The sequence below is a fragment of the Micromys minutus genome (assembly GCF_963924665.1).
Source record: "Micromys minutus genome assembly, chromosome: 19".
In the NCBI taxonomy this organism is placed as follows: domain Eukaryota; kingdom Metazoa; phylum Chordata; class Mammalia; order Rodentia; family Muridae; genus Micromys; species Micromys minutus.
The window spans coordinates 10,602,471-10,617,031 of record NC_137954.1 but is presented as its reverse complement, the minus strand read 5'-3'; the positions used below and the strand labels follow the sequence as shown (position 1 = coordinate 10,617,031).

General features: G+C 40.4%; 1 protein-coding gene across 2 annotated transcripts in view; it reads left to right on the top strand.

The window, feature by feature from the left end:
• ORC2 (origin recognition complex subunit 2) overlaps positions 1 to 14,561 on the top strand; it is a 33,501-nt gene continuing 18,940 nt past the window's right edge. For both annotated transcript variants that reach the window (XM_080933420.1, XM_080933419.1), the window contains exons 1-6: positions 1 to 185; positions 3,539 to 3,642; positions 4,324 to 4,467; positions 6,086 to 6,175; positions 9,149 to 9,238; positions 9,768 to 9,799. In XM_080933420.1, coding sequence (XP_080789546.1) covers positions 3,549 to 3,642; positions 4,324 to 4,467; positions 6,086 to 6,175; positions 9,149 to 9,238; positions 9,768 to 9,799 — 450 coding nt within the window. In that variant the 5' untranslated portion in view covers positions 1 to 185; positions 3,539 to 3,548. The remainder of the gene's footprint in view (positions 186 to 3,538; positions 3,643 to 4,323; positions 4,468 to 6,085; positions 6,176 to 9,148; positions 9,239 to 9,767; positions 9,800 to 14,561) is intronic.

The following is a 14,561-nucleotide window of genomic DNA, read 5'->3' as shown; positions in this document are numbered from 1 at the left end:
GATTCGGAGTGCTGCGCGCACCTTCCCCTGCTGAGCTCGGAGGTCCGGCTCGTGCCGCTCGGATCTTTTCCTAGACGCCGGCCTTCCCAGGCCATTCCGGGGTGCCCCGCGGCGGCGGGAGTCCTGACAGGCCGCACGTGTGAGCCTCGCGGCCGTGCTCCCTCCCGCCGGCTCTGACTCGGGAGGTGAGTTCGGATGCACCCCTGCTGCAGCCGCGGCTCCCGGCGCGCTTCTCCCGACTCCTGTGGCGGGAGATAATGAGGCCGCGGAGCGCAGGCTGGGGGGTGCTTGGGGAGCATCCCCTCTAGGGTGCCTCACCCCTGAGAGGCACTGTCTGCGAAAGCCATGTCTGTCCGATGGCGAGAGGTCTTCTGCGCGGACCATGCCTGCTTTCTGGCCAACACGGCCCTTTATTTGGAAAGAGAATTGTAAGGAACTGTAACGAAAATGGCAGTGTTCTGCCAGAGGAGAGGGAACTCTGAGGATGTGGCCCAAGGGACTGCGGGATAGACGACCGCTGAAGTCTGTTCTGTCGACCCAGCCGGAGTCCCGAACGGTCTCCTTAAGGCAGTGCTTGGTTTTAAAAATGTGTTTACTCGCAGAGGAAAGCATGTGGCTGCCAACACTTGGCCTTGTAGTTGACTGTGAAGGGAATTGACCCTTGAACCTGTAGATAATCACTATCCGTTATAGATGCTCATTATGAATAGCTGGATTTCATTAGTTGATTTTGGGTGTGTGCATTTGTGTGGGATGTTGGTGCATATGTGCGGGTAGTGTGTGCTAATTTTAGATGTCTTTCTGGATCGCACTTAACTGAGGCAGGGTCTTACTGAAACCAGGTCCTTGTAGGTTAGCCAGCTTGCCTCAGAGATCCCCATTCTGCGCCTCCCCAGTTCTGAACACTCCTCGACTTGGAAATGGCTACAAGGATCTCAGCTCCCATTCTGACGCTTGCAGAGCAAGTTCTTTTATCCACTGAGCTGTCTAGTCAGCTCCTATTGATGTTTTATTGTGTATTTGTTAGGTATTGCCCCCCATAACCCCCCCCAGAGGAATAGTGGAAAAGAAGGAAACATTCTCTTATGAGGTCTTGGTAGACTTTTCAGTTAGGGTGATTTTGTTTGTATTACATAAGATATCTTAAAAATCTGAGATGTTGCATAAATGCGTTTGGATACAAACAAGGCTGAGCAGGCATATCCAGCCTTTTTGACATTTCCATACAATGTTGCTGTCATCTACAAAGTTCCTGGCTAGCATCACAATACAGTTAAAAATTTTTTTTTCAGAAAGCACTCATGATGTTTGAGGAAGTTTACAAGGATTCATGGCTGTCCTTGACTACATAGGGCGGCTCACCTAGTGATTAAAATACTAGATCTGGGGATGGGATGTAGCTGTGACCCCACTACTCTTTAAAACTGAGACCGTCAAATCATGAGTTCAAAGCTGACTTGTATTATAAAGTGAGAACATCATAAAAAGTAAACTGAGGGGCTAGGGGTGTGGTGCAGTTGTAGTCCTTGGCTCAGCACACTGGAAGCCCTTGGCACTGCATGTGCTAGTGGTGGTGACACAGGCCTGTAACCTAGCACAATCACAAGTTCAAGGTTATCGTTGGCTATGTGGTTGGAGGCCAGTCTGGGACTCACGAGATAACTGTTTTACACAAAAACAAAGTAAAAGAAAGGACACCTGGTGTTGAAGAGATCACCCAGCTGGTAAAGTGCTTGCCTTGTAATCATGAGGACTGGAGTTCAATCCCGAGAACCTACACGAAAACTAAATAGTGGCAGGGAGCTCAAAAGTCCAGGAGACAGAGAAAAGTAGTTCCTAGGGCTTGCTGGTCAGCCAGCCTAGTCTACGAGTTCTAGGCTATTGAGAGACCCTGTCTCTAATACTAAGAAGAATGATTCCTGAGGAATAAGACACACACACTCACATACTCCTCTGACCCACACACTTGCAATGGTGTGGATGCACATTCACACACACACACACACCCCATAGGGAAATGGCCTGTGGTAATATTTAGTTACCTAGAATATTTTTGTAAGAGTCCTTAAAAACTCTCAAGAATTATTTAGCTTTTGCTAATGAAAATTAGGAGACATTCTTCTTTGTAGTCTGGCCCTCCCCCACACTTTCTCTCCTCTCTTTGCCTTGAAGTTCAGAGCCAAATGTTTTTTTTTGTGATGACTTTATGAATAGTTTTCAGAAAGGGGAAGGTTTTTATCCAGTGGCAGGAAGTGCTTTACAAGGTAAATGAAAAAGGAACAAGCTATATAATCAACTGATCAGGGATTTAAGAATCAGTCAAAACTGTGTCTCTGAATTGGGTTAGTTTTGGTGAATCATTATTTAACTGCCTTATTTATTTATTTATTTATTTATTTATTTAAAGTAGAATAATTGCACACATATACAAAAATATACTTAGCTCACACTGGGGTATCTAAAGGTACCTAATACAGTATCTCACATAATATATCAAAACAACTAAAACTCTTTTTATTCAAGTGTAAATCGTTAGCTTTTCATACAGGTATCATATAGATGCATTACACATTTTGTCTAATATATTCAGATTATTTATAAAATGACCCAAGAAGGACATGATTTACTAGATATGGTTCTGACTCTATGGATGAAATAGTTATTATTTTTCCCTACAAAATGTAACCTCTTAGAGTTCCCAAGGTTAAATTAGAATACTTGCAAAGAGCTAGGTTTAGTGATACTTACTTATAATTCCAGCACTTGAGAGGCAGAAGCAGGAGAATTTTGAACTCAGGGCTAGCCTTGGCTACATAACAACACTACGGCAGAAAACAAAATTTGTAGTGAGTTCTTAGCTTTCTCCTTTGACCTGCCTCTTACCAGTCTAGACTTTTCCTCAGTCTTAAGTTCTTTAGCCTGGTGCTGCTCTGTTCTCTTCCTGCCACCATAGCAGTTTTAGCTTCTTGAGAATAATTATCTGTCCATCATGCTCTTAGTTAAAGCCCTTCTCTTGGGGAGGGGCACCTTCCTTCATCTACAGCTGACCATGACTGACTTCTAGTTTCAGGTGACTGGATGTTCAAGCTGCAGAATGCATAGCACCTTACAAGGTAAAAGAAAAAAAAGCCATTTAAATACATTAGTTACTAAACAAAAATTTAGCAGTATTGATCTGTGTATTAAGTTGTGAGAGGTAACCATTCTTTTTTTGGTGTTTGTTTTTTTTGGGGGGGGTTGTTTGTTTTTGTTCTGTTTTTCCAGAAGGAAAGGTAAAAATGGGATTTCTGAGAGCATGTTCTTGTTAGGTCTTCTTTTGCTGTGGTAAAGACTATGACCAAATCAAGCTAGGGAGGAAAGGGCTTGGCTTACATGTCCCAGTCTCAAGCCATCATCAAGAGACATACTAATGGAATAGTGCTTTGTACGGTCCTACCTTTAATAAACGTTAAAATGTGTGTTCATTTCACAAATAAGTTGAATTAACTTGAGCATTGGTGTGACCCCTTCATCTCATTGACTTTTTGGTTTTATTTAGGTTGGCCACAATGAGCACACTGCAGTTAAAGGAAACTAAGGTGCCAAGTGTTCAGTTTGTGGGAGATGATGATGTTCTTAGTCACATTCTGGATAGAGAAGGAGGTATGCACTAAAACATTATAATACACAATATTCACTCTAGTCAGACTACTCTGATTTTCAGTTTGCTTCTTTGGAAATTTAACTGTAAGTCAGTATAAAACCTGAACTAATGAAATGCTTAGTAGTGGTGGAAAATAACTACCTGCTAACTCTAAATTCAAGGAGTGTGTGTATCCGTGTATCTGACTTAGTTTCGTACTTTTTCTTTTCTTAACGTTGGTGGGTTCTTTGCCCACCTGTGTATCTATATTCCACATATGTGCCTGGTGCCCACAGACTCCACAGTAAAACATTTGAATACCCTAGGGCTAGAATTACAGCCACTTGTGAGCCACCATGTGGATGCTAGGAGCTGAACACAGGTCCTCTACTAGAGCAACAAGCACTCTATCCTGCTGAGCTGCCTCTAGCCGATGACATAGTACTTTTAATGAAAGAGAAAGCATTGGCTTCCCCCACAGCTTTATGTACTGACCATGAATTTGGTGTAGTTTGTCTGCTGGCACATATGTAATATGCACATGGTGGTCAGAGGACAGCTGGAATTGGTTCTCTCCTTCCGCTGTGCTTCATGAGCCTGGCACGGTGGTAATTTTACCCACCAAGCAGCTATCCGGATAACTAATGTAATCTTAGAAAGAGTTCGCACCCCTGTGTTCTAATGTTTTGTATATTTTATAGGAACTAAAATAAAGAAGGAGAAAACTCAGCTTTTGGTCAATCCCCAGAAAATACTAAAGAAGGCACAATGTGAATTAGAGAAAAGTGACCTGGAAGTCTTAGAGGATCAGAACTACGTAGAAGTCTTGGGAAGAAATATTCAAGGTATCCAGTCGGGTGACACACCCAGCTTTTGGCTAGTAGCATTAGCTGCTTTCAGAATGCACAAAAATAACTCAGTAGACTAAAAAGTCATATGTATAGTACAGTTGTCGAATCTAAAGGCATTTCTCTCAAGTTGTTTGTTTTGGTGCATTTTTTAAGTCTGATTTTTTAATTATGTGTGTGCAAATGTGCAGGCCAAAAGGGGGCATCATCTGGGGTTATAGGTGGTTGTGAGTCTCCCAAAGTGGTTCTGGGAACTGAACCACCTCTCCATCCCCCAGCTATTTTTTTTTTTAATTAAAAAAAAAAAAAAAAAACAAAAAACTGACCAGTCCTTGGTCTATGACCCTCTCTAGCCCAACCTCCAGAGTAGTAGACAGACATGTTCTATCTTGCCACAGACAGGCATATTATTGCTTTTAGAGGAGAAAAGATTGATTTCAATTCACAAATTCAGAGGATTTAACACATGGTTTCTTGGGGCCGTGCTATTGGGCAGGATTTAGTCTGTGGCTGCTTGCTCTGGTGCTTGTAGGCAGAACATCATAGGGGTTGGTAGCATGTGCAGAGGGGAGGTCTTCCCTTCATGAAGATAGAGAAGCAGAGGATAGTGACATTTGAAGATCACTTTACAGATTAGGTCATTTTATTGGTTTCTTGGTTCTCTCTGTAGAAACAGGAAAATTCATTGAAATAGTGTTTGCTCCACCTAGACATGCTCACAGTGGTGGGGTTGGTTTTTACTGGGGTTGGGATTTTTTTGTTTTTGTTTTTGTTTTTGTTTTTTTTGGAGGTCAGCCTCAAATTCACTGAGATTCTCCTGCCCCTGTCTTCTGAGTACTAGGATTAAGGTCATTTAGTACCAGGCCCAGCTCCTGTAAGCAACTTTTGAGTAATTGTGGCATCTTTATTTACCAGTCAGAATTAACTGGGGGCAAGTTCCCAAAAGCTATGTACAAACCTTCTCGAGCAAACAGTATATGCCCTGGGATGCTCTCAAGCTTCTTGACTTTCTGTATGGCACAACCAAGGGAACTTTTATCAAGGAGCTTATGATAGCCCCATGTCCAGGAAAAAAGAGCACCTTTTATTAATAAAGTTCCTCACTTAAGAGACTTTTCTTCTTTTCTCAGATTCTATTTTATTTATGGACGTGTGGGTGTGCCATGGCCTATAGGGTATTGGATCTGCTATGGGCTACCAGCAGGTGTTGGGAGTCCAACTCAGATTCTCTAGAAGAAGAGGAAGCATTGTTAACCACTGACCCGTTTCTCCAAGTCAGGTTTTGTTTTGCTGGGGAATAGAACTAGTGAAAACAGCCTTACATCCACTGTTGGTCCATTACAGCTCACAGTTTTACCTGCGTGATTTAATTTTCATATTAATCTCTCCAGTCTAGAGATAAATCTATAAATGGCATGCTTCTTGTGTAAACATGTAAATAAACAAGATCAGTCAATTTTTCTTTGTGTATGTAAAAATATTTTGTGTATAAATATTTGATGGTAAGCTTTTATGAAAGGTTGTAAGGGATGTAATGTTTAGATTCTAGCTATTTAAAGCTTTATCACTTTTCCTTAACCTTTTACCTCAATGCATGTTCCATTTTCTTTTTCAGAATCCTTGGGAAACAGCTCTGCTGTAGATGGTAGGAATAAAGTTTATTCTTTTCAACACAGAAAACACCCCAAAGAGATGACTAAATTGGGTATGTTACAGTCTGCCTTCTGTAGTCCTTGTAGACTAACACCACAGTCTCCTGATTATCATCTTACTATATTCTTAAAAGGATGATGAAATCAGTGGTTCTTAGAGTTTAGAGACTGAGACATTTCCCTAAAGAATAATCATTCACTGGTGTGATGTCATACACCGAGAATTCTAACACTCTAGATATAGAGACAGGAGTATACAAGTTCAAAGACATCCTGAGCTGCTGTCACTTAAAAAGAAAGTCATGTATATAATAACAGAAGTTATTGACCAAGTACTATATGCCATGGTCAATGCATTGTGTAATATATATGTCTGTTTGCCTGTCGCGTAATAGAGGAGTGTCTGTCAAATGGTGTATTGAAATTTCAAACACGTTGCAGAGCCAGGTTTAGATTTCAAAGCTTACACCGTTCTGTTTCTACCCAGCCTCCATCATCTTACTTATAAGCTACAGTGGTTGCTCAAGGTAGAAAGGCATTCTCTGGAAGATGGTGATGCCAGTCCTTGAAAATCAATAGAAATTACTTCCCTTCTCACTGTCTTCTTAGCACTTAATGTCAGAGAGGAAGCTGGAAGTGGTGGCATGTACCTGTAACTCCAGGTACTCAGGAGGCTGAGGCAGGAAGACAGTAGTCTTGAAGGCTAATCTGAGCAAAACAGTGGGAGCCTACCCTAAAATGTCCATTTTTATGTCCATATGAAACCAAAAGGACATCAGCTAGTTGCACAAACTTGTGTAACATTACATTGATAGACAGTTTCTTTCCTGCCCTCCATCCAGGGAATCAAAGCCTTTTAATCCAAATGTTAGATTTTTCTACAGAACCACAGACTGAGCTGTCTTTTGACCTGCAGGTATATATGCAGATAGAGCACTCATATACATACATAAGATAAACAAATCTTTAAAAACAAATATTTTAAACAATCACTCTTCCTCCCTCTCTCCCTCCCTCCCTCCCTCCTTTCCTTCCTCCCTCCCTCTCTCTCACTAATGTGTATAATTATGATTATTTACATGGGTTGGGGATTATTTAGAAGACTGAACAGCTTACCAGTGGCTACAGCACTGAACAAAGTCTCTTCCTTTCCTAGTGGTTATCTGTAGATTCTTGGGGACAGATTGGGCCTTGTGAGCTCTCCACACTAACAACTCTTAACTGCCTATAAACCCACAGAAGCATCAGGACCCTGTGAGCCCCATCCTACATGACAAATAGGGATGGCTTCAGTTTTGTGCTGGTGCTCATGCAGCATCTTGTCATGCGTGAAGATCACTTGGCACTGCTCTCCGCCCTTCCCTCTGGCTCTTGCCTTCTTTCAGAGACGGTGCCTGAGCGTTGGCGGTGGAGACACTTTGATGGCTGAGCATTGCTTGTGCACTTATTCCTAGTACTTAGGCCCTTACAAATCTCTGTAAGAACCACTGTCTACTACAAAAAGAAGCTTCTCTGACCAAAAGCAAAGGAAGTCTCAAAAAGCAAGACCATAAAAAGCAAATAGACTATAACAACAATAGCCACAAACCACACAATGACTTACGGATCAAGAAATTAAGAAAGAGAATTGCTCTGGAGCTTCTGGGTGTGTCAGCTAAATTTCAAGATCAGAAGATGAACATGGTGACAGAGACAGTAAGAGCATATAGACCAGTAAGATGGCTGACATCTAAATACAGCTGTACTTTCTCCATTTAAAGAATAAATGAAGTAGGCTAGAGAAATGGTTCAGCAGCTAAAAGTATGTACTGCCTTTGCAGAGGACCCAGGGTAGGTGCCTAGCACCCTGATCAGGCAGCTCACAAACACCTGCAACTCCAACTGTGGGGGGACTGATGCCCCAGCCACTGTGGGCATCTGTGCTCAACACAAAAATAACTATATAATTAGAAATGATGAGGACAAACCATAAAAAGAATAAAAGAAGATAATTTGATTAATATATAGCATTGTATGAGTCACACATTAGGGTGTATCTGTCCCTCATATGGGCTCCATGGGCTTGTCACAGTGAGAGTGGAAGTGTCACTGAAACGAAGAGTAGACATTTTATTTAAATGTTACCTAAAAACCAGATATCTTACCTGGTGCTTAACCAGAGAAGCAGCCATCTGTTCAACACTGTATTATATTTTATGCATCATTCATGTGTACAGATTTAAACAGAAACACCACACTATAGGAAGTTTAAGAATCTTGAAACATGACTTTAACTACATATAGTTTTCACTTGGTGTTTAGATCTCAGCTTGTTACCTTTGCATCACCTAAGGAGGTTGTGGCTGTAACATGTGATATGAGAAGGAAGGAGGGCTGGGCACAGTGCAAGCCTGTGATCCCAGGACTCAGGAGGCAGAGGCAGGCAGATCTCTGAGTTCGAGTCTAGCCTGGACTGCAGAGCGAAATTCTAGGACAGCCAGGGCTACACATAGAAACCTTGTCTTAAACAAAGAAAAGAAATAAGAGAGAAAACGATAAACATGTCAAAGGAGAAAAGAAGTAGAAGGTGTATAAGCTGTTGTTAGAGATTCCAGTAAGTCTGTCTGTTTTGCTGTTTGAGAAATGTGTGTATAGTTGGGAGATTTAGATGCTAGGAAGGAGTAAAGGATGCTCAGTGGGTAAAGGCATTTAACACAAAACATGACAAACTGAGTTTGGTCTCCAAGACCCTCATTTTGCAAAGAGAAAACTAACTTCTCTAACTTCATATACACACTATGGCATACATACACCACCCCCATGCACGCACGCATACAAACAAGTGAATGTAATGTTTTTAAAGATAAAAACAAGCTGGGAAGACATCTTAATGGCTTTTTAAAAAGCCGTACTCTTAATATGGGTAGGTTTATATATCTTTCTGATAAAATACAGGATTTTGTTTTAAGGAGTTCATAAAGTGAAAGCTACCTCCTTCTGTGTCTGGTGATCAACAATGGTGTTTTTTTTTTTTTTTCTGATTATAGCTTTAGAACTAGCAAAAACATCAGGAAAAATTGATCCACTTGACTCAAATGGTCCTGAAATCATGAAAAGCACTACTCAAAAAAGCAAAGGTAAGATGCCATCAGGCGATCTGTGTGAGTTTTTATATATTTCCTTCTTTTCTACTCGTAAAATTTATTTAACAATGCAGTTTTAAAATCCTAGATCTATACGTATCAGCCAATAAAAGGCAGAAAGTCATCTGTGCCATCCTGTGTTGTATGAATTGACGAGGATACCTAAAACTATCATCAGGCCCTGCAGTCGTTTGTCTGAGTTAGCCAATTTCTCATGTGACGTTTGAAAGTCGAATGGCTTGTTGCTAATTGCGGGACACCTGTTTTTTAATTAGCCATTCCAAGGAAGAAAAACAGTGTACTTTCTGATCCAGATGAAAAAGGCTCAGGTTTTTGTTTCCTGTTAGAATGCTGCACTGGTAGGAGTAGCCCTAAAGTCCTTAGCTGTCATTAGCCTGCAGTTGAATGGGACTCAGTACAATATGGTGGCCGACGTGTAAAAAGTGCAGCTTTGCTGTCAGCAAAACTATGTCATGATCTAAGATGAAATACCTGTAGTAAGTGTGACCTTCGTTCCATTTAGGGCATTCTACTTCAGAGAAAGCTCCACTGAAGGTACGTAATTGACAAAACAAGCAAGAAGTGATGAATGACAGCTTTCTGTCTGTGTCCCAGTGTTACGGTGTATGGGCGTTTGCTTCTGTCTGTGTCCCAGTGTTACAGTGTATGGGAGTTTGCTAGTTACACACCTGTAATCTGAGGCTCAGACTTACAGAGTACCACACTTGGAATAAAACTGGAAAATGAACCCAGCTTTCCCCTTAATAACTGTTGTCTGTTCTTTCTGCCCCTTCACAACTATCCTGGGTAATTTTAACTTAGTAGACCTGGTCTAGGAATTTGATGAGTTTGATTTTACATTTATAATGTTCTCTTCTTGGAATATTTGGTTCATTAAACCTATTATTTTATATTTGAAGTCTGTGTTAGCTTAGGTAGCTTCATTCCAGGATAGCCGAAAGTAATCCACAGTTTTTGTCTCCTTTGTATCTTAGTGATTTTGATTTTGATTTTTCACTATGCCTTGTCAGGTGATGCTTGATTGTGGATAAACCTCCATAGTGGTAAAAGAATCTAACATTTGAAATGTCAGTGGTGTGTGTGTCTGGCCTATAATGACTAAAGAATTAGATATACCTAAGGCTTGGTTGGGTAAAGGGACTCATTGTGTAAGGAGTGAATAGAAATGTCCAATACCAAGGTTGTGGTCTGGAAGCCCTATTTAGACAAATGATTATAGACATGTCAGTCATTGACTTTAACAGTGTTTACTCAATGTGTTGTGTTAGATTATTATAAAGGAAAACACTGGGGTAATGCAATGGTGTAATAGAAATTATTAATAAGTGTCGGCCCAGGCCTTCTACCCTGCCTTTGGTTATTGAGTTCCCGGATGAAAACATATCCACAGCCTTTATTTGTATTTATAGTATGCTTTAAGCAGCACAAGAGCTAGGCATCTGCCTAGCCTCCTTGCTGTTAAATCTACTTTCCTATCAATAACCCCAGGTTATTGTTTACTATTCACTGTGTTCCATTTCTTAATTCCAGTTGGGCAGTCCTAGGACAGTGATCCTTATACCATGATGGCCTTCCTTCCTGCACATTCTTCTGCTACTTCTCTGACTCTAAGCCTGAGAAACCTCAACCCTGCCTGTTTCTTCTGCCCATCTTTATTTACCAATCAGAAATAACTTGGGGCATTGTGGGGGGGGGATACTTGCAGACTCGCCCTTGGGGGTCCATATTTAGCATTACTAAGCCCACTCAGTCAGTCATCGGTCTCAAGGGAGGGAGTGAGGATTAAAGAAGAAAAAGACAATTAGACAGCATTGTAGCATGCTGAAGCGGGTTTAATTTCTCTCAGTCTGCTTTTATATCATTCTAGGTATGTGCAAAGTAGTCAAGGAACAAGCAAGGCATAAACAAAAATCCCAGGGTCACTATTTCTAGGGACTCTTTCTAGATGAACAAGATACAAGGAACACATTCCTCGGCTCTATTTTTCTTGAGCTTGTTTCCTTGTCCTAGCCCAGTGTCAAATATTCTTGCCAAATTCCTAGAAGTGGCCCCAAGACCACTTCTGTTTTAGGTTGTTCTGACAAGAATGCTTCCTTACCCATCGTTGAAAATGCATTATCCAAGGCAATGCATTTCTGTCTTAGGTTAGTAAGGCTTTGTACAGAATCTTGCCCGTAATTGGCTGCCAGCCTGTTAAACCAGTAGCTCTTTCTGGGGATCCACTTTAAGTTTCAAGCCATGTATTTTGGCCAACAATATGTTGATGTTGTTAAAGGCAAGTTTTATCAAAATGGGCAGAAATAAAAATATTCCCAGGAGAAGAGCCACCATGATCAAACTATATAAGCTATTCTTGAAGCTTAGCTGAGATGACAATACTAAATAATTAATTAATGATGAAAAATAAGCCATGAATAATTTTATCAGCAATATTTGCAGCATCAAAACTTATTAGAGCAACATTTTTTAAATTCATAATCTCAGTGTGCAAAGTTAAGATATCCAGAGAGGTGTTAGAAGTATGCCAAATACCCTGCAAGTATCTTTGAATTTTCTCCCAATTACAGTGACTGTCATTGTAAATTTAAAAATGACACAAATCTATTGGTATGTAGCATGGCACTTGGGATGGCTTCTTACTCTTAAACTCTGAACCTCCTCTCTTATAATATGAACAGTATCGTAAAGGGCATCAATCCATTGTTCCAAGCACCTATCTAAATCCTCTTGAATACTCAGAGCATTAGTAACATTTTTTGCTAAATGATTAACAAAAGTGGCATCTTCTTTTGTCAAAGCAGTTGCAGAAGCAGTGGAGCCAGCTTCTTGCTACCTTCTTGCATCTGCTTAAAGCCTGACTCCTTTCAGTATTTGTGAGCTTTTTTCAGAATACCAAGGTTCAGATAAATTTACAGGAATTATAATAAAAGCTGGTTGGTGTACTATCATTACAACTAGACCATTGTCCCGTGCAGAAACACAGCTGGACAAAAAACAATAAAAACTGGAAACATTGAACTCTAGCCTTTGTGTTGCCCATTCACTTTTGGTCACTAGTGAATGTGTCAAAAAAGGCATAAATTAATGCTTTGCAGCCTTTTCTTTCCCTGGAGTTTGGCATCTTGGGTATAGGAGCTGCATAAGTAACAAAAAGAAAAAGAAAAGAAAGACAGAAACATTGAACACATTATCAGAGCCAATAACAAATGTAACATTCCCAATTAGTAAAAGATTAGGTGGGGTAACACAGGATGTTACATTTACCTTAACCCCAAAACCTGTTGGATTTTTATCCACAGCAAACATGACATCATACAAGGCAACTGTCAAGTTTTAAATATGTTTCTGAAAGCTTCAGAACCAGCTTTCCAAATGCCCACTGTCATTTCCATTTTTCCAATATTGCATTGATTTTTCAGACCAGTCCGTGACTGAGTCAGAATAACTAGTCACATTAAAGGAAAGAGAGGAGTCACTATAACAATGTTATTATAACAACGTTCTCTATTTTAATAATTTTTCAAGGCAGTTTCCACAGTCTCCATGTTCTCTGTCCCACAAGGTCTAAAAGCTTGAAGCAAGACAGTTTGTCCAGTCTGGGATATAGGCAAGCAAAGGCAGGTCAGGAACATATGCCCAGTACAGCTTCCCTGTCACTATCATCAGGGCACTCAGCAAGCTCACAGGTCAGCATCATCCTTTGCCCCAGCATCAGCCTGTCTCACCAATTGCTCTGGCAGCCACGGTGCTCCTGCAGCATCCTGGGAAAAAACAGACAGTCCTTCTTCCCCATGTTAATAGCCAATCAGAGCCATGCCACATGCTAGTAAGTGGATCCTGCCATTTCATCCTGGCATAAGTATGCTCAGTTGTAAGGCACCATACACACTCAGCAGCAGAGAGTCCCTTGGCATCCAGGGCCAAAAAATTCAAAATAAAATTTAAAATCAAAATAAATTAAATTTAAATTCAAAATAAAAATAAAATTCAAAATAAAATACAACTGCCCCTTTTTTTGTTTGTTTGTTTTGTGTAACTGATATTTTAGAGCTCCATGGCTCGTTCCATAATTCCCTGCACAACAGGAAGCATCTTTAAGTTTATATTCAGAAGACCACCAGAGGGGACTTAAAATCTTTAGCTTTTATTGGATTGTAAACTGCCAATGTTCATTAGCTTTATATATATTTAACTATAATTTTTAAAAGTTTATTTTGCAATATCAAAGCATAACGATAATTTTAGAAGGCAAACAGTGTAAACAGTCCAATCTCTAAAATCATACCAAGTATATTATTTTCGTGTTACAAAGTTTGGCAGCTGTTTCTCATATGGATGCATGATGGTGCAGCTTTTAACACCTCATTAAAGAGACATTGTTTCAAATTCTATCTTTTATAAGTCTGGTTTCTAGGACAGGAATTACATAACATATTATTCCAATTAAGAGATATCTTTAGAGACCTGTTTCCCTGGGTTGGATCATGCCATATGTTGCTACCCAGAATGACTCCAACCCTCAGTTACCAGTTTTAAGCCAAATTTCTGTTACTAATGTTAGAAATTTTTAACCATATCCAATAACTTATAAGCCAATAATCTATAACCAAGACATGCAGAACATCATTATACATTTAGGACCAGTCAGAAACAACAATAAAGTGGCTACATACATTTACATACTTAGACTAGACAGATAAAATTTTCCTTACTTTTTCTAGTTGCAATTTCAGGGAAGGAGCATCTTGACAACCTGCTGAACCCAAGTTTTCCAGCAGGTAAAGTTTTAACCAGTTTTTCTTTTGAATATGAAACACAGAGAGCATATATACAAAATGCCTTCTACCATTACCCTGTCCCACTTTTACAGGGCTTACTCACTGCCGACCCACATTTTCTATATTTCCTTTGCTCACTTCCTTTTCGCAAGGTGTCCTTCACTGAACGCTTTATACTCGAGCTGCAACATTGAGGCGCCACCTGACCAAGCTGGCTCAGTCAGTCAACTGGGTCTCGAGGAAGAGAGTGAGAATAAAGAAAAAAAGACAATCAGACAGTACTATAACATGACTCCAACAAGTGCTGAAGCGGGTTTTATTTCTCCCAGTCTGCTTTTATATCATTCTCGGTACGTGCAAAGAATAGGGTCCTAAAGCATAAACACAGTAGTCAAGGAACAAGCAGGGTGTGAGCAAAAGCCCCATGATCTCAGTTTCTAGGGACTTAGCAAGATGATCACGGTACAAGGAGCACATTCCTCAGCTGTGTTTCTCTTGAGCTTGCTTTCTTGTCCTAG